The 26268-nt window shown below is 35.5% G+C and overlaps 1 protein-coding gene across 1 annotated transcript in view; it reads left to right on the forward strand.

Annotated features, from left to right (window-relative positions):
• MED13 (mediator complex subunit 13) overlaps positions 1-26268 on the forward strand; it is a 99921-nt gene that overhangs the window by 49401 nt on the left and 24252 nt on the right. The window contains exons 10-16 of the mRNA XM_028109058.1: positions 6921-7134; positions 8479-8560; positions 10316-10437; positions 12007-12097; positions 12227-12441; positions 14806-15002; positions 15746-16659. Coding sequence (XP_027964859.1) covers positions 6921-7134; positions 8479-8560; positions 10316-10437; positions 12007-12097; positions 12227-12441; positions 14806-15002; positions 15746-16659 — 1835 coding nt within the window. The remainder of the gene's footprint in view (positions 1-6920; positions 7135-8478; positions 8561-10315; positions 10438-12006; positions 12098-12226; positions 12442-14805; positions 15003-15745; positions 16660-26268) is intronic.

Here is a 26268-nt window from a genome sequence, read left to right on the forward strand (position 1 = left end):
GTGCTGGGTCATGATTATGTAAATTAAGGAAATAACATGCTTCTATCTGTTCCTGGTCACCATTTTTTCTGCTTCATAAAAAGAACGGAAAAGACTGAATAAAAGGATTTTTTTTTTAATTCTGTGTCTTATGTGAGTATTGTTTTGGTTTTATTAGCTACTAAAATGTGTATTGTGTCACTTATTTTTAGATGAATCCTTTTTATTATTATAGTAGATTATATTTTTAGATGAATCCTTTTTATTATTATAGTAGATTAGACTATGAAAAATATCACAAAAAAAGTCAACCCTCAGCTTAGCTGCTTGAAATATGAACTAAAACATTTATGGAATATAGTTGTTCTCTACTTGATAGGTTACAAGTTTTTTGGTTTTATTCTTTCCTTTTGTAGTTAACTGTTCTATGGCTGTAGTTTCTCAATTGGGGCAGTTTCTTATTCCCCCGCTTACCTTCAGGTGACATTAGGCAGTGTTAGAAACAGTTTAGATTGTCACAACATGGGGCATGCTGCTATTTGGAGGGATGCTGCTAAGTACCCTACCATATATATATAGTACAACAAAGCCCAAAATGTTAATAGTGTTGAAGTGCTTTAATATCATGAATCATTTTTAACAGAAATTTGAGCTCTAGAATAAATTATTAAGTTAGATAGGCCAAACCTGTTTACTGATTAGTTTTACGAGGGAGATTCCCCATACTATTTTATTATCCAGTAAAATACCTGGCATTGGCTTTGCATTGTGCTAAAGCAGAAGTTTTGTTTTGTTTTGTTTCCTCTGTTAAAAGGATCTTGTTTGGATAACTTAGTGATTCTGGTCCTGCTATTAATGTTACTTGAGGTAGGATGTCATGAGGATCGTCAGTCAGATGATACCCCTGTCATTAAAATAAATTCTATTAATTAATATTCTCTCAGTGGCATTTAAACAACCTTAAATTTTTTATAGAAGCATTGTATAGCTTTAAAGATATGATCTTTTCTAGTCAGCGTAATCCACTCAGAAGCCTAGATTTTTTTATATAAATAAACTTCTGAATTCTTATTAGACATTGTAAATTTCTAATCTTTTTCCATACTCTTGAGTTTTGAAAGTGTATTTAAATATATGGCAGTTAATTAGGGGGCTGTTGTAACTCCTATATTCTTTTCACCCTTTTTGAATTCATATTCCTCAAAGATGTATTTTATCAGTTTGAATAAAACTGAGGTTTCTCTAATATGCAAGATGCTGTAAGGCACTGTCAGAGTATGAAATAAATTTGGTCCTGACCCTAAATGAAATTGTAATCTAATGGAAAATAACATTAAATTCTCTGATAGAAGTATACATAAAATATATTAGGGATGGAGAACCAGAATAAAGAATAATTTAATTCCGTTTATGAAATCCAGAAGCTTTATGTAGTTTGGTATGGATAGATTATCTGGTGTTGCTTACTAGTTTGGTATGTCATGATAAGAAAGGAGACCTGAAATGTGGGGTAGTGCTATATAACGGAATAGCAAAATACTGTTTATAAGCTTGTGTATTAATGTAGTATTATCCTTGAGATGATAGGGGCACTGTTGGAAGCTTTTTTTGAGGTAGATAAAAATAACAGGGTTTTGGAAAATAAGGATTTTAGAAATATTAACCAAGTAGCATTGTTTAAATGAAGATTGCTTAAATGAAGAGATTTATTATTTAAATGAAGAGATATATATGTATGAAAGGACAGTTTGGACATCTTGAATAGCTCAGATATAAGGTAATTGAGGGCCCAAGGAAAATTAGAAAGAGATCATTAGGGATGTATGGATTTTGTGGATACAGAGTAGACTGAAGAACTTTACGGCCAATTGAATATTAAAGTAGGGGAGTAACAGAAGAGTTAGAGACCAACATATTTAATTATGAGGGAAAGAGGAGGAGAAACAGATTTGAATGCTTCTTTTCTACTTTTTTACTTACTTTAGATCTTAAGCTTAATTTTACAATTTTTTTTAAAGTGAAAGAAACTTAATCCCTTGTTATCTTGAAGGAGGGGGATTGAGAAATTTGTATGTCTCAGTCATGCCTTAGTGTACAATATGACTTTTAACTATGTGCTTGTAATACATATACATTGTAAATTTATGACTTCATTTTAGGAGCCTGCTTAAAGATGCAATCAGGCAGTTGTCAAGTGTCTGAAGCTTAGGAGAAAACTTAATATTAACCCAGTTGGAGTAATACAGAGGCAAAGAGAGGCAAGAATGTATCAGTAGAAATTTAAAAAGAAACATTTTTTAAATAAAAATTGGCTTTTACAGGTGTGTGTCTTTTTAGAAAGTGATGAAGGAGAAATTTGGAGGTTTGTTTTATTTATGTTACGTGAAAACTCAGTTTCCCTTTTGTATAAATTAAATTTTCCATTGATTGCTGTTAAAGGGTGGCAGTGTGCTTCCATAATAGGTGGATAAACAAAAGAAAGCAATACTCTTGGTTTTTCTAATTAATTTTAGGTGGTGTTGGCTGCCTAACTAGTACAGAGTAATAGGATTCATCATTTCTAGCACCTTCCCTATTCTTAGACTCTGTCAGTGTGCAGCAGTTGATGCCAGATTTTTTAGTAACTACCTTAAAGCAAAATTCCTTTTTTAATTTCTTAGAATTTGTTCAAGGAGAGAGAGAGAGGTTGGGGTGGCACATAGCATAGCCTACACACAGGATATACACATCTGTGGCTATCCTCTTTTTGCTTCTAGTTATTTTTAGTTTCGCTATTAGTTAATGATAGCATCTATTTTAGAATAGTGGCTTTTAAGACCTTCTAAGTTTTAAAGATAGCAAAGTTTCTGCAAAGAAACATTACAGTTTTTAATATCATTTTTCAAGGGTTTAGCACTTAATTCTAGTAGTATTTGTGATTGCTTAAAATAGTCTTCTATTCTGATTCAGAGGGAAACATTTCTAAACCCTGAGAAAGGAGAACTATACTTGAGCATATTTGTATCATGTCTTGTTTGGTAGTAAGGCTACATACATCAGGATATTTTAACCATACCATTCATCAATAGAGCTAGCTCCTATGTTGTATTAGTGATATACCCAATTTTTATTGTATATGTTAAATGGTTTATAGAATGTGTTATTTGCCCTCTAAAAGTTAGTTTCTAATTATTTTGTTTCATAGAAGTCTATGATGAAATAAACCTTTGATTTACTGTATTCTAAATCTTTTTAAGTAAATCTTATTTGGTATCTTACTACAATAAAGCTGTACTTTCGACAGCAAGCTTGACTCAATTTAAGGATTGATTCTGAAGATTGGAGCTGATATTAGAAAAGGTACCATTAAAGAAAATAGAGGATTTTTTATATTTATTGAATTCATTTATTCCTTAACATGTCTTATCTCCTTTTATAATTGTCAATCCTAAAATATTTTCATATCTTGTCTGGAAAAATTTTTATTGAATAAAGACCTAAAAGCATGTGCTACTAAGCTATGTTAAAATCTCTACAACTATATTTCAGGAGGGGCATCTGGGTGGCTCAGTCAGTTAAGTGTCCCGACTCTTGATTTTGGCTCAGGTCATGATATCTCTGGTGGTGAGATCAAACCTCTCGTCAGGCTCCATGCTCAGTGGGGAGTCTGCTTGAGATTCTCTTCATCTCCCTCTGCCTCTCCCCCTGCTCATGTGCACAGGCGTTCTCTCTCTCTCTCAAATAAATAAATCTTTAAAAAATATATATATATATAATTATTTTTAGGATAGAATGTTACTGTGGTCATAGTAAAAGGAAAGGTACAATTAATGAATAATACGAAAGTAATTTCAGTTTGCTTTGGGCTTTGCAAAGCTTCCTGTTCATGGCTGTACCTAATCCTCTTCCAGCTGGTCTGTATATTTAGCTTTACATCTCATTGAAACTCTCTGTAGTTAACCATTTGGTCATACGTGAGAGTTTCTTTTAGAAAAGGAGAAGTGTTATTCCTGTTTCACAAAAGTATGTGTATACTGTATAATTGGATAGTGATGAAATAACTGAGTTTTTAATCTGGCATCTTTTAAAAATTGCCATTTTTTCTATTCTACCATTTTTAAATATAGAAGGATGTGTAATATAAATTATATTTTAAAATTTGTTGTGACTTGATACTCTTGATATTAACTACATTTAAATTCTTTGCATATCCCAATGTTTGTGAGAACCATTCAATAAAATAACAAGTTGTCTTTAGGCACTGCATTTGGTTTACTCATTTTTATTCTTCATAGAGCCCTATGCAGTAGCATTGGTCCTTTTAATGCTACTGTACACTAATTTAACTACCTATGTAAACAGTGTGGCAGTTTTCCTGCTTCTGCCAGAGGACAACTTAATGTGAAAAACAGAGTTGTTTTATTTAGCCCTTCACAGAGTAGTAGTGTCTTTCGGGTTGGTGGTGGGGAGGGGTAGTGGGATCTTACACTTTTCCCCTATGAATAGTTATTGGAATACACGTACTTAAAATCTGTCTAGCCCTAACTTTCCTATCTATTACCTTAGCAAACCATTTTTTTCTGCATAATTTGCATAGCAAAGAGAAGATACCCTTCATTTCTTATCTTGTAAGTTTAATTTTTAAGTATTAAATAAAATCTGTGTCAAAGTAGATGGAAACACTGTTTTCAAAGTATTTATGTTAGAATCTAATAATCAAAAAAACAGTTATTAGGGTCTAACATGGTAAGGTATAAAGGTACTCTTAAGAAATAAATGTTCATTTATAGAACAGAACTATTCTAACAATTGTGGGGTTTTTTAGAGACAGAGCATGAGCAGGGGTGTGGGCAGAGGGAGAGGGAGAAGCAGGCTCCCCAATAAACAGGGAGACCGACGCAGGGTCATGGCCTGAGCTGAAGGCAGACTTAACTGACTGAGCCACCCAGGTGCCCTATTTTAACAATTAATTTTAAAACATATCCCTGTTGACTAGATAGCACCATGTTCTCATGTAAGAAGGTTTTTATAGACTTTGAATTTTAGTTTTGGGGATAAATCTAGGGCATATTGGAAATAAAAATGGCATTTATGATACTTGATAGCAGGTTTAGAAAATACCAGTTATCCTTTTGATGGCCTCTGTTTCAACCTTAGTTTATAGAGTATAGAGTGCTTCTAGTGCTGGGCATTGGTGAATAGATTTAAAGATCTATCCCTCTCATTCAAAGATTTTATGAGCTAGCAAATGCCTTCATCATTCCCAAATCTTAACGTCTCTTAGGATTTTTTGTCCTAAATTGTAGGACAGATAAGTGGTAGCAGTATCACTTTCTGATGAATAAAGATGGCTTATTTTCAAAGTACAAGATACTGTATTTTAGGATTATTAGTGCAACCACAACGTCTCTATCCTATGTGACTTTTAGATTTGACATATTCATTTAGGAAATATTTATAGTAACTTTTACGTGCCAGGTGCTGTTCTAGGCATTTGGGATAATTCAGTGAACAAAGACAAGATCCCCACCATTTAGGGGCTTACATTCTATGAGAGTGACAGTCAACAATGAACTTAAGCAAGTTATATAAGAATATTTAAAGATAAGTCTGTGAATGGAAAAATAGAGTGGGACAAGGGGGTTCAGTGTTGAGACAGTTGGGCATTTTGCAGTTTTAAATAAGGACTCATACATAAGGTGGCATTTAAACAAAAACTTTTAGAAGTGAGGGAGATGGCCATCTTATTTCAAGAAAGAATGCTCCAAACAAAGGGAACAGCCAGCAGTATATCGGGCCTATTTGAGGAACATCAAGAAAGTTCTTGGAAGCAGAGTGAGAGAGGAAGGAGTAGAATAACAGAAGATGAAGTTGGAGAGGAAAAGAGAAGAAAGATATGGAAAGCTTTGGTAGGATATTACAAGGACTTTAGTTTTTATTCAGAATTACATAGTCCTTGCAGGATTTTGATCATGGTCTGACTAGAAGCCTAGCTGCTGCTTTCTGGCAGCATGGGAAACTCAGCTTTACAAACCACAGAGAACATGAATTTGAGAGTCAAAAAGTGTCTATATTATACAAACCAAAATCAAATCATTCAGTATTCCCACTCACCAAGCAACCTGGTCTTCAGAGAGAAAAGTCCTGATGCTTTCCAGGATTCTGGTGGTGCAGATCAGCTTGTTGTATCTTCTTTCTCTTAACCTTAGATTTCAGCTTTCTCTGGTCTGTCAGTTTCTACTAGTTTGTCTTTCCAACTTCACTGTTGTTATTCTGTTGTCCTTTGTCATTTTATTGGTTGTTTTAGGAGAATACAAAAGTATGTTTATTAGTCACCATGTGAAACCATAAGGCTGATAATATAAAAATAGATTTTTCCAAAGTGATCAAAAAGAGCCTCTAAGGTACTTGCACTGAAACTTGCCATTATAAAACCTCATCAGAATTAATAATAGTTATAATGTTATTTTTGTGAAACACAGATGAGGTCTTTAAAATTTTATAACTTTATCCACTAATGCAGTAGGTAAAGGATAATCACTTTCATTGTATAAATGTATAAATTGTATAAAACTTGTCTTGTCTCACTGTATAGTTAGTCCACATTCTGAGAGTTCCTGTCCTGGAGCAGTCCAGTCCCTTTCAGTGAATGGATTTGGACAAGTTAATGCATTTGAGGATTTGGGAACAGAGTGGATTACCAAAAGACAGTGTATTTTGGTGGAAAGAACATATAAAGAGGAGGCTTAGATTTTAGCTGCATTTCTCTATTGCTGAATTTGAAGGTTTAATCATATAATCTTTCTATGCTTAGGTTTCTTCATTTATAAAATGAAGGATTACAGGTTAGATCATCTCTAAATAATCCTGAAAACTTTATGATTCTTAAGTCATATTGGAATTTTTTCTGCTTTTATGGAAAATAAATATAATTAATTTTCTAATTTTGTTTTTTTATGCAGGTTAATGGTGCAATGTAAGAAACCCTTAAAAGTTTCTGATGAATTAGTACAGCAATATCAAATTAAAAATCAGTATCTTTCAGCAGTAGCATCTGATGCAGAGCAAGAATCTAAAATCGATCCATATGCATTTGTTGAAGGAGATGAGGAATTCCTTTTTCCTGATAAGAAAGAGAGACAAAATAGTGAGAGAGAAGCTGTAAAAAAACATAAGGTGAGTAAAAGAAATCAAAGTACACCGAAGGGTGACTGATGATTTGTAACACTGCATATAGGTACCACACTTCTCATTGTTTTCTTTTAAAATAGAACAGATTAAAAAAAAAAAGAACAGATTTATCATTGTAACTTAGGAAAACTTTTTTTTTTTTTTAAGAAATAGAGCAAGAAGGACCAGGGTGGGGGGAGGGCAGAGGGAGAGGGAGAATCTTTTTTTTTTTTTTTAAGATTTTATTTATTTATCAGAGCAGGAACAGGGAGGGAGGGGCAGAGGGAGAGGAAGAAGCAGACTCCCTGCTGAGCAGGGAAACCTGATGGGGGGCTTGATCCCAGGACCCTGAGATAATGACCTGAGCTGAAGGCCGACGCTTAACCAACTGAGGCACACAGGCGCCTGGAAAGAGAATCTTAAGCAGGCTCCACACCCAGCACAGAGCCCAACATGGGGCTCAAGCTCATGACCCTGATATCATGACCTGAGTCAAAATCAAGAGTTGGGACGCTTAACTGACTGAGCCACCCATGTGCCCCAGGAAAACTTTTTTTTTTTTTAGTAGGTGAATCAGGCACATTATACAAAATTTAAGAGCTGTGTGGACTTTATAGCCGGTCTCTTGTAATGAAAAGATTTTTTATTGTTTACATTTAGTTAGATAAACTATTTTGATACTGAGTTAAAATATGTTACAGGTGAATTGCCAGTTTTCAAAAATACAATAAAATACACAATGCTTAGTTTACAAAATATATGATATTTTTAAATGTGAGTTAACTTATAGTGTCCCTTGAAGTAATATATTTAGTGTAGGATATAGAAGTATTTATTAAAATTTTAAAAATCAATTAGAGGATCTATTAAGCACAAGATAACTCTGTTAGATAAGAATTTTGCCTTAAATACAGTATATGGAAATTAAAACCTATAAAATTGTGAAAAGAACCCAGTAATAAGTTTAATACAGAGAATTCATTTCACAAAATTTTTAGCCTTACTACGTGCCTGGTACTTGAGATTTTGTCCTTTTGTAAATATGAAAACAGTAGTAGCTGGGAAGGCTATAGGTACTGTAGAAAGAACATGGACTTTGGAAATTGACAGATTTATGTTGGAATCCCAGCTCCACTATTTATCAGATATATTTCCTGGGTTATCTTTAACACTATTTTTTGTCTGTAAGTTGAACATAGTACTTACTTACTTATTATATAGGTTAGTTGTAGGAATTAGTATGTCTGTAGAACACCTGGCAAGATGCTTGATACGTAGTTAACTCAATAGTTGGAAGATTTTGTTATTTTAAATTCTATATTTCAATCTAATATGTAATACTGTTTGCAGGTAGAAGATGGGCCATCTAGTGTAACAGTGTTATCACATGAGGAAGATGCTATGTCATTATTTAGTCCCTCTATCAAGCAAGGTAAAACTTCTATTTCCTAATAAAAATACTGCATTGAAGGATTATTACTACAAGCTAATTTGATATTACTGGACTTACATTGTTCCTTTTTTGCATAATTCATATGTTTCATAGAGAGGTACCTATCTTAAAATGATAGATTTATTGTTTATTTTGCACTGGGAGAAGCAGTTGAGGTGATAGAAATTCTGTTTTCAACTGTTGCAACTATACTTTCTCACAAATAAAAATAGTTCTCATCTTTAAAATGAGATTTAAAAAGATCATCATTTAAGGTCCCTCTCAGATCTGAAAACTTATAAATTAGGCTTGACTATAATTTTGTTGTCCTTTTCTCTCTCACTCAAATTAGAGGAACGGTTGCTGAAATTATTAATTTAACAAATATTTGTCAAGTAGGTATTATATATAGGCACAGTTCTTGCCACTGAGGCCAAGGCTCCACTTTGAAAGTAAAGTATCTGACTAGTGCTTGTTGTGCTTGGAATAGACAGACACAACACGTTATTTCTTTAACAAAATCTATTTAACTTTTGATGAAGGCAAAGGAAGTTGTCCTTCTTTCTGTAGGTGTTTTTTTAGGGACAAAGTTTTGTTTTAGTATTTGGGATAGAGAGGGTCAGGCTCTGTGCAACCGAAAACAAGAATAAGGAAGAAATGGTCTTTAATGAAGCAAAATCAGTTGATAATTCTGAGTAGCTTGGTAAGTTAACAGTTTGGGTTCTTTGGGCTGTTTACCTACCCTAGGATGTAGAGAATGTATAATCGCTATTTTGTGCTTTCTCAAAATACGGACCACGTACCACATTCTGGAGCATCTTTTGATGTGGAGCTTGGAGATCTTGTTTTTTAATAAGTACCCTAGGTGATTTTTTTTACACCAAATTTCAGAATTAGTGCTCCAGTGAATTTTTAGAACGGACATGCAGAGGCACTTGGAAAGTGGCTTTTATCTTTCTGAAAATGAGGACTATTTCAAGTCATTTGATAATCCAAGGATGCTTTAGAAGGTTATATACCAAACTGCAAATTAGTTTTTTTTGTGGGGGAATGTAAGAGGAGTTTAACTTCCATTGGTGTTTTTATTTTTTTCTTGAGTAATCGTGTATTTTTTCCACTATAATTGGTGGGGGGCGGGGGGGGAAGAAAAAGGAAAGTAAAATTCTAGAACTAAAATGAATCTTAACCAAAAGGTAGTATTTATTGAGTACTTAAGTGCCTAGCACTGGACAAAGTGCTTTAGCTACGTCCTTTCATGTTTAATTCTTGCCATTACTAAGGTACAGAGAGGTTAAGTAACTTGCTCAGGGTCGTTCTATTAGTGTTAGAGTTGGGAATTCAAATTACTAATAGTCCATCTGACTCAAGAGCCAGAGCACCTAGTCATCATACGATGCTTGTTCTACATTTCAGGAAGACAGAAAAATAAAAGTGTGTGTGTGTGTGTGTGTGTGTGTGTGTACGTACTATTGTCCTAAGAATGTATGTCTTTTTATTTGATATATAAAATTGGAGTACTTAGCCATGTTATGGATTACATAGCCTTTGGTGAGCTTCCTGGAGAAATTACTACTGTTTATTGGCAACTTTATTTCTATGAAAAAATTTTTAGATTTTAAGCAAATCACAGTTTCTTATTGCAAAATACTCATAAGTTTAAAGTTAGGTATCTAGTTTAAATAACTAGAATAATACTTGATCAGTAGTAGAATCTTTTATTTTGTTTTTCTGATTGACTCTGATTGACATATATAGATGCTCCACGCCCCACTAGTCATGCCCGTCCTCCATCAACCAGTTTGATTTATGACTCAGACCTGGCTGTCTCTTATACTGACCTTGATAATCTCTTCAATTCTGATGAAGATGAACTAACAGTGAGTATTTTATTAATGGTTAAAGTTATTTCTTTTCCTTGGTTTTATATAGACTTACTTTTCAGAAGTGATATGTGACTTGAATAGTATGTTTGAGCCCTGAAAAATAGGAAATATTTTGGAATAAAATTTTATTAATTGGTTTCTTTTTTTAAAACTTATATTTGAGCAGTCTTGGCATAGTGTCACCTATAAGCTGTGGGGGTTTTTTTCTTTATTTTTTTATATTTGAAGGACATGTGTGATTAAGCTTAATTTCTACCATATGGTCTTTTTCTGCAGTCTTTAGGAAGCAGAATTATTTTCCTGTTCTTTGATCTCTCATTTGAGAAATGACCCTGGAATTGACTCACATACATAAAATAATAAATAATTGACATTAAAATTGTATGCCTTGTCAGTTTATTAAGGAATACTACTTCTTTTGAATATGTTTGGCATTCTAGCCATTCTTGTAAAACAACTATACACTATAATAATGAAAGATGCAGAAAGAGAAATATTTAACTTTGAACATCCATTTGCAGAGAAAGGTGATTATAAAAGAAAATTTAAAATGAGATTTACTAGAATGTCAAGTCTCTAGCAAAATTAATTGAGTGCTGCATTATCATAAAAGGGAATTCCATTTTCATCTGCATAAAGGTAGCTTGGAAACTTCTTTAGTACATTTGGTCATTCTTGTTCTGTATTACACTTTTAATCCTCTCTGTTGTATATATGATACACACATACACACTGCATATATATATTTATGTACATATGTATATACACATATGCACATTTGGTGTCTTCATTTAAGTGACATAAGGCAGATATAACTATACATAAACTTACATTCTATATCCCGAATACTTTGGTACTTTTATGCTTTCTCTCCGTTACCATTCATGTATCAGCTGTGGCTCTTGTGAGGTAAAAAGGTTGTAATTAGAACTCAGTCTACATATTTTTGACAAAGTGGCTAACAGGAGGCTTTAAATTAGGCTAAAAACTAATTTTTAGTTAGGTATCCTGTTATCAAATGAGATCTTTCTGAAGTTTGTGCTTTGTTTTACATGTTGTAGCATTTTTGTAAGGGTAAGGAGATTATTAAACAAGGTAAAAGTGTAAATTAGGTTTCAGAGTGGTGATTGAATATATAGGAAATTTAAGGGGACAAATGCTATATTTTACTAAGAAGCAGTTTTGATATTACAAATGCTTCTTATTGCAGGTTTCCTTTTTTCTTTTTTTTTTTTTTAATTTTAATAGGCTTTAAGTGGTAGGTTATTTTTGCTTCTGTGTGTTCTGAAAGTATTGGTCCTGTGTCTTGGAGGAACTTTTCCCTCTGTTAATTTGTAGGATTATCAGATAAACAGAGAAATTAATCTGGGTTCATTGATTGCCTAAAAAGTGTTTTACATCTTTATAAATTTTTCTAATAACCAATATTTATCTCTGGCACAACCAGAATAATATATTTGATGAATGGGTGTGACCTTCAAGTTATATCTTAATGATTACCATCTTGGATCACATTGGACTTAAAATTTCAGATAAATAATGTGTTTTTGTTTTTGTTAATAGCCTGGATCTAAAAAGTCTGCAAATGGAACAGATGATAAATCCAGCAGTAAGGAATCAAAGACAGGAAATCTGGACCCACTATCTTGCATAAGTAAGCTTCCCAAATCTCCAGATAAATCTGCAGATTTTTAATCTGAGTAAAATTCTCCACTCCTTTCTTTTAAACACAGATTAACTTCTTTTTAGTCTTATGTTAAAATGTGTGTTTTATTAAATATAGGCACTGCAGATCTTCATAAAATGTATCCTACACCACCATCATTGGAACAACATATTATGGGATTTTCCCCAATGAATATGAGCAATAAAGAATATGGTAGTATGGATATAACACCTGGAGGAACTGTTCTAGAAGGAAATAGTTCTAGTATAGGAACACAGTTCAAAATTGAGGTTGATGAAGGATTCTGTAGCCCAAAACCTTCCGAAATTAAAGTAAGTATTTTATTTTTCTAGAAAAATAATTCACTTTATATATATATATACTTTTATATATATATATATATTTTTTTTTTAATTTAAGGGTGGGGAGGCTGGGGAGGGGCAGAGGGAGAGAGAATCGTAAGTAGGCTCCACGCCCAGTGTGGAGCCTGCTGTGGGGCTCTATCTCACAACCTGAGATCGTGACTTGAGCCAAAATCAAGAGTCAGACACCCAACCAACCGAGCCACCCAGGCACCCCTCCAATATTTTCCTACAGATTCAGTTTGTTGCTGTATTTTTTTAAAGATTTTATTTATTTATTTGACAGAGAGAGACAGCGAGAGAAGGAACACAAGCAGGGGGAGTGGGAGAGCAGAAGCAGGCTTCCTGCTGAGCAGGGAGCCCGATGGGGGGCTTGATCCCAGGACTCTGGGATCATGACCTGAGCCGAAGGCAGCCGCTTAACTGACTGAGCCACCCAGGCACCCCCAGTTTGTTGCTGTATTAAAAAAATCTACTCATGGTGATTCTTATTTTGTAGTTAACAGATTTGAAGACTAAAGAGTGGTGACACTATTAAGAATGCATTTAAGAACACTTGGGCTGCTTCCATAATTTGGCTATTGTAAATAATGCTGCTATAAACATAAGGTTGCACGAATCCTTTTGAATTAGTGTTTTTGTAATTTTTAATTTTTTTGTTTTTGTAATTTTTTATTTTTTTAAAGATTTTATTTATTTAATTGACAGAGAGAGAGACAGAGAGAGAGGGAACACAAGCGGGGGGAGTGGGAGAGGGAGAAGCAGGCTTCCCGCCAAGCAGGGAGCCCGATGCGGGGCTCGATCCCAGGACCCTGGGATCATGACCTGAGCCAAAGGCAGTCGCCTAACCAACTGAGCCACCCAGGCGCCCTGTTTTTGTAATTTTTTAAAAAAAGATTTTATTTATTTATGTGACAGCATAAGCAGGGGGAGCGGCAGGGAGAGGGAGAAGCAGACTCCCCCCGCTGAGCAGGGAGCCGGACTCGGGGCTCGATCCCAGGACCCTGGATCATGACCTGAGCTGAAGGCAGCCACTTAACAGACTGAGCCACTCAGGCGCCCCATGTAACTTTTGAGTAAATACCCAGCAGTGTGATTATTGGACTGTAGGGTAGTTCTGTTTTAAACTTTTTTAGTAACCTTCACTGTTTTCCACAGTGACTGCACCAGCTTGCATTCCTGGGGTGCAAGAGGGTTCCTTTTTATCCAACACCAGTTGTTTCGTGTGTGTGTGTGTGTGTTTTAACATTTTATTTATTTATTTGACAGAGAGCACAAGGAGGGGGAGCAGCAGGCAGAGGGAGAGGGAAAAGCCAGCTCCCCACTCAGCAGGGAGCCCAACATGGGGCTAGGTCCCAGGACCCTGGGATCATGACCTGAGCCAAAGGCAGCTGATTAACCAACTGAGCCACCCAGGCGCCCCTCTTGTGTTTTTGATTTTAACCATTCTTACAAGTGTGAGATGATCTTATTGTAGTTTGTTTTATTTGTTTAGTTTTTTTTTTTTACTTTAAGTAAACTCCATGCCATACATGGAGCTCAAACTCACCATCCTGAGATCAAGAGTTGCATGCTCTACCAACTGAGCCAGGCAGGAGCCCTTCTCATTGTAGTTTTGACTTGCATAACCCTGATGAGTGATGTTGAGCAGATGATAAAGATGTGTATGCATATGCACACACACACATCCACACCCACATAGGAATATTATTCAGCCATAAAAAAGAAAGAAATCTTGTCATTTTCAGTGACTTGGATGGAGCTAGAGAGTATAATGCTAAGCAAAATAAGTCAGACAGAAAAAGACAAATACCATATGCTTTCACATATATGTTGAATTTAAGAAACAAAGCAGGAAAATGAGCAAAGGAAAAAAAAAGACAAACCAAGAATCACTTTTGACTATAAAGAATAAATTGATGGTTGCCAGAGGGGAAGTTGGTAGGGGGATGGATGAAATAGGTGATGTGGATTAAGGAGAGCACTTGTGATGAGCACTGGGTGATGTACGGAATTGTTGAATCACTATAGTATACAACTGAAACTAATATAGCACTGTATGTTAATTAATTGAAATTAAAATAGAGTGAATTCATTTAAGAATAAAATTATATTGGGTACCTGGCTGGCTTAGTCAGTAGAGATTGTGACTCTTGGTCTCAGGGTCATGAGTTGAAGCCCTACTTTTGGCACGGAGCCTACTTTAAAAAAAAAGAAGAAGAATATTTACATTTTATTATTTTGTTTAAAGAGAGCGGGGGGAAAGGCTAGAGTGAGTTTGGCTTTTTTCCCCTGGAAGATAAGATGCTGAAAGTCATGGTCTTTGTATTATAGGATTTTTCTTATGTCTATAAGCCTGAAAATTGTCAAGTTCTGGTGGGATGTTCCATGTTTGCACCTCTAAAAAGTCTACCAAGCCAATGTCTGCCTCCTGTCAAATTGCCAGAAGAGTGTATTTACCGTCAGAGTTGGACTGTTGGAAAATTGGAATTGCTTCCTTCAGGGCCTGCAGTGCCATTCATCAAAGAGGGGTATGATTTAGATTTATGTTATTGGTATAGTGTAGGTGTGCTTACATAGCTTTAATTTTTTTTCATAGAAGTACCTGTTTTGCTAGTACTTAGAAAAAAGATAGTTTTTTTTTATAATTCTAAAAATTGTTTTTTGATCAATAAATTATAATGGTATTAGTTGCATGTAGATAAACTGTTGGAAAACTTAAGACCATTATGCTTTGGTTATTTGTCTTCATTTGTGGGTGGAGCTTTTCTTCAGAAGCACCTTTATTTTGCTCTGAAATTCTAAATCCCATTTGTGTCTTTGCCGTATCACATACTTCTCATATTTTAATATCTCTGAAATTGGGATGTCTTATAATTGGTAGGATCTTAAAATTGTCATTATCCCTTATTGCATGTAAACATCTCTAAAATCAGGATTTTTTTTTTTTAACAGTGACATCTTAGGATCAATGAAATATGGTTATTTGTAGTACAAGAAATATGGATAGTAAATGTGGATGTCTAGGTGGGGATAAGTGTAAACAGATTTTATTTACAATTTTGGAACTAGTCAGTTGGTCCACAGTCTACAATAGTCACCTAGAGTGGATATAATAACCAGATACATATTTTAATTATACTTGTAATTTTTGCACTAATTGTGCTTTCCTTTTCAGTGTTACTGAAAAATGCTGGGACTTTTTTAGTTCTGTTTCATATTATTAATATGTTCCTTTATGTATGTGTTTAATTTTTTACCCTGGTGACACCAGTGATGGAAGTACTATTGATCAAGAATATGGTCCTGCTTATACACCTCAAACTCATACTTCTTTTGGGATGCCTCCTAGCAGCGCACCTCCTAGTAACAGTGGAGCAGGAATTCTTCCTTCTCCATCTACACCTAGGTTTCCGACTCCAAGGACTCCAAGGACTCCAAGGACTCCTCGAGCTGGTGGACCTGCTAGTGCTCAAGGTTCAGTCAAATATGAAAACTCAGACTTGTATTCACCAGCTTCCACCCCATCCACATGCAGACCCCTTAATTCTGTTGAACCTGCAACTGTTCCCTCCATCCCTGAAGCACACAGTCTTTATGTAAACCTCATTCTTTCAGAATCAGTTATGAATTTGTTTAAAGACTGTAACTTTGATAGTTGCTGTATCTGTGTCTGCAACATGAATATCAAGGGTGCAGATGTTGGAGTTTACATTCCAGATCCAGTGCAGGAAGCACAGTATAGGTGTACCTGCGGCTTCAGTGCTGTCATGAACAGAAAATTTGGAAACAATTCAGGATTATTTCTTGAAGATGAACTAGATATCATAGGACGCAACACAGAATGTGGCAAAGAAGCAGAAAAACGTTTTGAAGCTCTCAGGGCTACTTCTGCTGAACATGTTAATGGAGGACTAAAGGAATCTGAGAAATTCCCTGATGAGTTGATATTATTGCTACAAGATCAGTGCACTAATTTATTTTCACCTTTTGGAGCAGCAGACCAAGACCCTTTTCCCAGAATTGGTGTAATTAGTAATTGGGTACGTGTTGAAGAGCGGGACTGTTGCAATGACTGCTACCTTGCATTAGAACATGGGCGTCAATTCATGGATAACATGTCAGGAGGAAAAGTTGATGAAGCACTTGTGAAAAGTTCATGCTTACACCCCTGGTCCAAAAGAAATGGTAAGCATCCTAATGGAATAATTTTTCTGTTTATTTTCCTTTAGTTGTAGGACTGCTTTTCTTTCTTAGGAAAAAGTATTAAAGGCAGTTTTCCATGTAGCTAATACAGACATTGAAATTTGGGACTTAAAACTCCTCTAAGAATGACATTTTTAAAGGGAGAATTTCCTAGCAGTTTAGTTTAATTTCACCAATAAAAGTATGGTTATTGTAAGTCTGTAATTATGTACTTACGTAGGAGTATAAAAGGCACTTTGCAGATGTTAATTAGCAGAAAATTGCTGGTTGTCTGCTTTATTCAACATTCTTTCAGTCATTAAATATTTACTGAACACCTGATATGTGCCACAGACTGTTCCTTTAGAAAGTACAGCATTAAATGAAGCAAACATACTTCTTGCCTTTTTTGAGCCTGTAATTTAGTAGAGAAGACATAAACAAAAAAAGTAAGTAATTATATAATATTAGTGACAATTGCTTTGAAGAAAAAGAAAGGTGAAAGTGGAAACACACAGGAGTGTACTATTTTAGATGCATGGTTAAGGAAGATATTACTGAGGCATTTGAGTAAAAAACTGCATAAACTGGGAGAATGGAGCTATGTGGCTAACCAAGGGAAGAGTGTTTCAGGCAGTGCAAAGACCCTGAGGTTAATGTGTTTGAGGAACAGTAAAGAGACATTGTTGCTGGAATGAATTGGGTGATGGGAGATTGGTCAGACATGAAATCTAAGAACTGGCCAAACACCAAAATCCTGGAGGGGTCTTATGGGCCATGTAAGACCTTCATGGCTATTGTATTGTGGATGGTAAAGGTAAGAGTAGAAACAGAGTAGTTAGGAGGCAATTACAGTAGTCCAGGTGAAAGATGGTAATTTAGACAAGATTGGAAGCAACAGAGATAGGAGTAGTGGGTTCTAGGTATTTTTGGGAAATAGAACCTACAGGATTTGCTGATACATAAGAAAAGATGAGGCATCAAGAATAGCTTGAGCAACAGGATGAAGTGATCATTCTAATTATAGAGGAGGGAAATGCTGGGGGAGGAGGTCAAGTACACATTTGGAGATAGTTTTAAATTCAGAGGAGTGGTTAGGGTTGTAGATTAAAATTTTCTTGTGTAAATTATCAGTATTAAAATCTATGGAGCTGGATCAAACAACCTTGAGAGTGACTAGAGAGAAGTCCAAGGATAGAACTGACTTTTAGAGGTGGAGAAGAAAGGGAGGATCCAGGACAAGAAAACAAGGAAGTGGGAGGAAAACCAAGAGAGTATGGTGTCCTGGAAGCCAAGTATAGGAAATGTTTGAAGGAGAGAATGGTCATCAATGTCAAATAATGTTATACAGATACAATGTCATATACTTTGTTCTGAAGATCTGATATGTTAATCCATATTAAGTGCTTAGCATGGTGCTTGTAACATAGTACTGAACTAATAATATAAGCTGCCATTATTATTAAAATAACTGATTAGATATTTTCTTTCAGGCACAACCAACCTAACACTTTTTAAAAGTTGTCTCAATATACCACTAACTTTTCTAACGTGGTTATTATATAGAAAATTAGCCTCCTTCAAAATGTGGTTTTGGGTAAGGATCTTTTTTAAGGTGATATTTTCCATATAATAACTTTTAGTTGGTCCATGTGTCATTCACTAATTCAGTTATTTTTTTTGACACATAGGCAAAACAATGTGCTTGGTCTTCTAGGAGATAGGTAGATAACCTATTTTTAAATTGCTTACACAGTACTCAGAGAACCAAAACTATAATGCAGGGTTGAAAGAAGTAAAAACACCCTAAATGCCCATTGACAGGAGAATGGATAAATGATTATGATAGTACAAATAGAATGTTGCATAGTTCTAAACATGAATAAAACTATATATAACAAACAGGTGAATCTTAGTATTGAGAGGAAGGAGAGTGGGAACAAGTTCTAGGAGATTATATATGGTAAGTTACCTTTTTGTAAAGTTTTAAAATGAGCAAAACTAAATATTTTTTAGATGCACATAAAATTCAGGATAGTGGTTAATTTTTAAAAGCTGAAGGGGGGTTAGGATAGGGAGAAGCGCTAATATGATTTTTGTGGTGATGTTCTAGTTCTTGGGCTGTGATATCATGGTTGTTCATAATGTTATTATTAAAGAAAATTTGTGATATAGGAGGGCAGTACATGGACCAGTGGTTAAGATTTTGTTCATGACATAGTTTGATGATTCATGGAACTCCTTATACTCAAGGACAGAGTTAAAAAAGGTATAAATAAATGTCAGATGTTCAAAAAATGGGCAGGATTGTTTTCAGCCGTAGGTAGTAGTTAAGAACATACGCTGTGGAGGCAGACTGCTTGAGTTTGAAATACGGCTTTATCACTATAGACTATGACATTGGGCAAGTTATTTAATCTCTCTGTGCTTCAGTTCTCTTAAATTGTGTCAGTAATAGTATTTACCCCATATAGTATTGAGAGGATCAGTGTTTTATGTAACAGAGAGAGTGGTGCTGGCACAAAGTAAGAACTCAAATATTAGCAGTTGGTAATAGTAGTAATAGCAGAAGCAGTAGCATTAGTGGTACTCTCTTGCTTGTTTTTAAGAACCAACTCATCTTGAAAGTTCTCATCACAAGAAAAAAATATTATGTAACTATGTATGGTGATGGATGTTGACTGGACTTACTGTGGTGATCATTTTGCAATATATACAAATACTAAATCATTACATTTTACACCTGGAACTAATGTTATGCCAATTTTACCTCTATGAAAAATTAAAAAACCAGCTTATGCCAGTTGTACCTCAGACAAAGGCCCAACTTATCTGACAAATAGAAAACATTGAGCCTCATCATTTTTTGTGTAACAGTAAACATTGATGTAAACAGGACACTTCACAGCCATAAAGATAAATTTCATCCTAACAACTTATATTAAAATAATTCAAAACAGAGGTGCCTGGCTGGCTCATTTGAAGAGTATGCCACTCTTGATCTTGGGGTCATGAATTCAAGGCCCATGTTAGGTGTAGAGATTACTTAAATAAATATTTAAAAAATAAAAATTCAAGGGACACCTGGGTGGCTCAGTTAGTTAAGCGTCTGACTCTTGATTTTAGCTCAGATCTTGATTCTCAGGGTCATGAGTTAAAGCTCCGCAAAAAAATAATAATAATAATAATTCAAAACAAAAAAGCAATTCCTTTATGTTTCAATTTTTAAATTTCAATATAAAAACAAATAATGTGGGATGCCTGGGTGGTTCAGTCAGTTAAGTGTCTGCCTTTGGCTCAGGTCATGATCTCAGGATCCTGGCATCCAGCCCCATGTCGGGCTCCCTGCTCATGTGCTTCTCCCACTCCCTCTGCTCCTCCCCCTTGTTTGTGTGCATGCACGCTTGCTTGCTCTCTGTCAGATAAATAAAATCTTTAAAAAAAAATGCTGTGATCTAAATGTGTAATATTGGAATACTTTTATTAAACTATAGCAGCATCATGAAAGAAAAGGTCCTACATTAGGACCTTTACCCTAATTGATTCCTCTGCCTTGGACACCTTTCCCCCATGTATTTACAAGGGTAACTCTCTTGTCTCCTTTAAATCTTCTCAGATGTTGGGGTGGCGGGGTGGCTCAGTCGGTTAAGCATCCACTCTTGATCTCAGCTCAGGTCTTGATCTTGCAGTTGTGAGTTCAAGCCCCACGTTGGTCTCCATGCTCGACAGGGAACCTACTTAAAAAAAAAAAAAATCTCAGGTGTCATTTTATCAGTATAAAATTGCAAACCCCTCTTCATGTTCTCCATCCTGCTGCTTTTGTTTTTCTTTGTAATGTGTTTTACCTTTTAACATACTGTATAGTTTGTTGATTAATTATTGTCTCTCCATTAAATTTACCCAGTGAAAGTTCTGTGAAAATGCTAGGATTTTTGTCTGTTTTGCTTGTTGATATATCCCAAGTACTTAGACCAGTGCCAGGCATATAGTAGATGCCCAACGTGTTAAAATATTTGTTTGAAGGAATTAAAAATGTCAAGCCATGGTTTGTATATTTTAATGGTAGTGTTTATTTTTTTTTCAAGATAGGAAAAGCTTTGTTCTAGTTATGAAAAAATACATACTTGGTGAAAAGAATGAATCTAGACAATGCAGAAAAGTAGAAGTAAAAATTGCCCATATTCCTGCCCATTCACAACACCATTACAGCACTCCAAGATCACTCTTTCAACAGCTTTATTGACGTACCATACAATTCACTCATTTAAAGTGTACAGTTGAATGGTTTTTAGTGCAGACATACCTCAGAGACATTGTGGGTCTGGTCCCAGACTACCACAGTAAAGTGAATACACACTAAAGTGAGTCAAATGAACTTTTTGGTTTCCCAGTGCACATGAAAGTTAAATTTACACTACACTGTCGTCTTATTAAATATGCAGTAGCATTATGTCTAAAAAATGTACATACCTTAATTTTAAAATACTTTATTGCTAAAAAATGCTAACCATTACCTGAGCTTTCAGCAAGTCATATTCTCTTAGCTGGATGCTTCAGTGTTGACGGCTGCTGACTGATGAGGATGGTGGTCGATGAAGACTGGGGTAGCTGTGGCAACTTCTTAAAATGAGACAACAGTGAAGTTTGCCACATTGATTCACGAACAATTTCTCTGTAGTATGAGGTGCTGTTTGATAACATTTTACTCACAGTGGAACTTCTTTCAAAATTGGAGTCAGTCCTTCAAAATTCTCCTGCTTTATCAACTAAGTTTATGAATATTCTGAATCCTTTGTTGTCATTTCAACAGTTCACAACATCTTCACTGGAAGTAGATTTCATCTCAAGAGTAAGAAGCAACTTCTCATCCATTAAAGTTTTATCACGAGATTGAAGAATTCAGTCACATACTTCTCTCACTATTTCCACCACATTTCCACTGAAATCTTGAATCCCTCAAAATCATCCATGAGGGTTGCAATCAGCTTTTTCAAAATTCCTGTTAATATTGGTATCTTGACCTCTTCCCATGAATCACAAATGTTCCTAAATGGCATTTAGAATAGTGAATCACTTCCAGAAGCTTTTCAATTTACTTTGCCCAGATCCATCAAAGGAATCACTATCTAAGGCAGTTACAGCATTATGAAATGTATTTCTTAACTAGTAAGACTTGGAAGTTGAAATTGCTCCTTGATCCATGGGCTGCAGAATGGATGTTGTGTTAGCAGGCATGAAAACGTTAATCTCATTGTACATCACCGTCAGAGCTCTGGGGTGACCAATGAGCAGTCATATTTTGAGGAGATTAGGCACGTTTAGGGTGGTATGGCCATAGACTGAGCAGTCATATTTTGAAAGGAATCTTTTTCTGAGCAGTAAATCTCGGCAGTGGACTTAAAATATTCACTAAATCATGATATAAACAGATGTGCTGTCATCCAGGCTTTGTTGTTCCATTTATAGAGCAGGGGCAGAGTAGATTTAGCATAATTCTTAAGGGCCCTAGGATTTTCAGAATGGTAAATGAGCATTGGCTTCAACTTAATGTCACCAGCTGTATTAGCACCTAACAAGAGAGACAGCATGTCCTTTAAAGCTTCGGAGCTAGGCATTAACTTCTCTTCAGCTGTGAAAACCTCTGTATGATGTCTTCTTCCAACTGAAGTTTGTTCTATCTGCATTGAAAAATCTGTTATTTAGTATAGCCATCGTCATTAATGATCTTAGCTTAATTTTCTGGATAACTTGCTGCAGCTTCTACCTCAGCACTTAATGCTTCACCTTGCACTTGGATGTTATGGAGATAGCTTCTTTGCTTAAACTTCACGAACCAACCTCTGCTAGCTTCAGACTTTTCTTCTGCAGTTTCCTCACTTGCCTCAGCTCTCATGGAATTGAAAAGAGGTCTTGCCCTGGATTAGGTTTTGCCTTGAGAAAATGTTCTGTTCTATCCAGACCACTAAAACTTTCTCCATATCAGCAGACAGCCTGTTTCACTTTTCTTATCTTTGTGTGTTCACTTTTAATTTTCTTTGAGAACTTTTCCTTTGCATTCACAACTTGGCTGTTTGGCACAAGGGGCCTAGCTTTCAGCCTGTGTGGGCTTTCAACATGCCTTCCTCACTAAGCCTAATCATTTCTAGCTTTTGATTTAAAGTACAACTCTTCCATTCACTTGAACATTAGAGACCCCAGCAAGGTTATTAGTTGGCCTAATTTCGGTATTGTTGTGTCTCGGGGAATAAAGAGGCCCAAGGAGAGAGAGAGACAGACAGGGGAACAGCCAGTTGTGGAGCAGTCAGAACACCAACATTTATTAAGTATGCCATCTTAAAAGAGCATGGTTTGTGGTGTCCCCCCAAATTTATAGTAACATCAAAGATCACTAATGGTCACAGATCACCATAACAACTATAGTAATAATGAACAACTTTGAAATATTGGGAGAATTACCAAAATGTGACAGAGACATTGGAAAAATGATACTAATAGACCTGCTGATTGCCGGATTGCCACAAACTATCAACCTGTTAAAAAAAATGCAGTATTTTTGAAACAGAATAAAGCAAGGTATGCCTGTATTCAGAGTTGTGTAGCCATCACCACAGTCAATTGTAGAGCATTTTCATCACCATGAAAAGAAACCCCGTGCCTATTAGAGGTCACTCCCTATTCCCTCCAAGCCCTCCCTCTCAATGCCAGTCAACTACATTCCTTCCATATAGATTTTTTTGGACATTTCACATAGACTCGTACACCATATGGTCTTTTATGATTGGTGTCTTTCACTTAGCATTCTCACAGTTCATCCATGTAGCATGCATTCATTAGTACTTGCTTTTTATTGCCAAATAATATTCTGTTGTATTGGGTATACCACACTTTATTTATCCATTCATCTGTTGATGGACATTTCGGTTGTTTCCACTCTTTGGCTATTATGAATAATGCTGATGTGAACATTTGTGTACAAGTTTTTATGTGAACATATGTTTTCATTACTCGTGAGTGGACTTACTGGGCTATAGCACTCTGTTTACCTTTTGAGGAATTGTCAAACTGTTTTCAAAGCAGCTGCACCATTTTATATTCCCACCAGCAATGTGTGAGAGTTCTGCTTTCTCCACATCTTCATTAACATTTGTCATTGTCTTTTTGATTATAGTCATCATAGTGAGTATGAAGTGCCATCTCATTGTGGTTTTGGTTGGCATTTCCCTGATGGCTTTTCATGTGCTTATTGTCCATTTTTATATCTTTGGAGAAATGTCTTTTCAGAACCTTTGTCCCATTTTTAAATTAGACTTTTTTGTTTTCATCATTGAGTTGTAAGTTCTTTATATGTTCTGGATATGAGTCCCTCATTAGATATATGATTTGCACATACTTTCTCCTATTCTTTGGGTTGTCTTTTCACTTTCTTGATGGTATCCTTTGAAGCAGAAAAGTTTTTAATGTTAATGAAGTTCAGCATACTTACTGTCTTGTTGCTTGTGCCTTTGGTGTTATATCTAAAAAGGCTTTTCCTAACCCTAAGTAAGTCATGAATATTTACTCCTCTTTCTCTTTCTAGGAGTTTTATAGTTATAACACTATTTAGGTGTGTAATCCATTCTGAATTAATTTTTGTATTCGGTATAAGGAAGGGGTCCAACTTTATTCTTCTGCATGTGAATATCCAACTGTCTTAGAACCATTTGTTAAAAAGATTATCTTTCCCCATTAAATTGTCTTGACACCCTGTCAAAAATAAATTGTGAGATTTCTGGATGTTCTATTCTGCTGATCTGTGTGTCTATCCTTCATTATGATCACTCTTAAAAATCATTTGTAACCTTTTAATCATTGCTTTCCAACCAGATTTCAGCTTAGAGACCTGGCACCTGTGGCTGTATACAGTTATAATTCTTCTTCATGTCAGTCTCCCCCACAAGATAGTAAAATCCCTCAAGACATGAATAAGAATTTACACAGTATTCCCCACGACTAGAATAATTCCTGGCCCATAGTAGGTCTTCAGTAAATATATTTTCTAAAAGAATGAAAAAGTATTTGAGAATCTTTCTGAATTCCTGAGCTAAACCCAGGTCAGAATTTCTCATGGTGTCTCTGCATATATGTCTTTTAAAAGTTCCCCATGTGATTATGTTAAATAACCTTAGCCAATAGCAACTTTTTCTAGACTTCATTTTATGTGAATATTCAGATATGAATACACATAATTATATTTTATACTATTTATGTGAAATATCTTCTATAGTTTTATAACTTGCTTTGATTTACCAGTGTGTAAGCCATTAGTCCCTTTAAGATAGCTCTGTTGTTACTTAGTGACTACATATTCTATTAGGTAGTTTACTTACTGATATTTTTAGAGAGGGAGTCGGGGAGGGGCAGAGGGAGAGGGTTAGAACTTTTTTAAGATTTTATTTACTTTTTGAGAGAGAAGGAAAGAGAGAGAAGGAGCAGGGGGAGGGACAGAGGGAGAGGAAGAATTGGACTCCCCACTGAGCAGGGAGCCCGACGTAGGGCTCAATCCCGGGACCCTGAGATCATGACCTGAGCCGAAGGCAGACGCTTAACCAACTGAGCCACCCAGGCGCCTGGGAAAGAGAGAATCTTAAGCAGGTTCCATACCCAGTGCAGAGCCCAAAGTGGGGCTTGATCTCAGAACCCTGAGATCATGACCTGAGCCCAAATCAAGAGTCAGATGCTGAACCGACTGAGCCATGTAGGCAACCCTACAGTAGGTTATTTAAATGTAATAGTTATTAAGCAGTATATTTGAAACTAAGTTACTTACAATTCTGTACACTATTTAGATCTAGGGAATGAAAGCCAGAAATAATAAATTAGGCAGTAATAATAATGAATTAAAGTTGAGTGATTTAGGGGCATCTGGGTGGCCTAGTCAGTTAAGTGTCTGCCTTCAGCTCAGGTCATGATCCCAGAGTCCTGGGATTGAGCCCTCGGTTGGGCTCCCTGCTCAGCAGGGGTGTCTGCACTCCCTCTTCCTCTCCTCATGTGCTCTCTGTATTGCTCACTCTCTCTCTCAAATAAATAAAATCTTTTTTTAAAAAAGTTGAATGATTTAATGTACAAGTGCTCATACATTTTCAGTGGTACAACTGAGTGTACTGGGGGCACAGATTAACCATATCAGTAACATTTAGTGATTTTTTTTTTTTTAAAGCCATTTGACATGTAAGAGCAGCATCTTTCATACCCATTCTGATAGTTGGTCAGCAATGCAGGTCATAATATAATCTATAAATCTATAAATCTAGTTTTATAAAATATCTATGGATATTATAACACTTTTTACAGTGTGAGCAAGTTCGTCTGTTACTGTAAAGTTCTGTATTTCAGAATTGTTACAGTCTACTATTTTTCCCAAATTAAACTTTAATCAATGTAACCAGTCTTATCTATCTGATCATTTTATCATAGTGGTTATTAAGGTATACAGTTTTATAACTCATTTCAGTGTGAGGTAGAGTTCTTTCTGGGAAAATACCTACAGGCACCAAAAACAACCAAAACAAATGGAGAAGAGGAAGAAATTTATTTGATTATAAGTTGGTTAGTGAGCTAATGAGTGACTTTTTT

Source organism: Eumetopias jubatus, unplaced genomic scaffold (assembly GCF_037043125.1).
Source record: "Eumetopias jubatus isolate StellerSeaLion01/CBP00866 unplaced genomic scaffold, mEumJub1_p1.0 scaffold_10, whole genome shotgun sequence".
In the NCBI taxonomy this organism is placed as follows: Eukaryota; Metazoa; Chordata; class Mammalia; order Carnivora; family Otariidae; genus Eumetopias; species Eumetopias jubatus.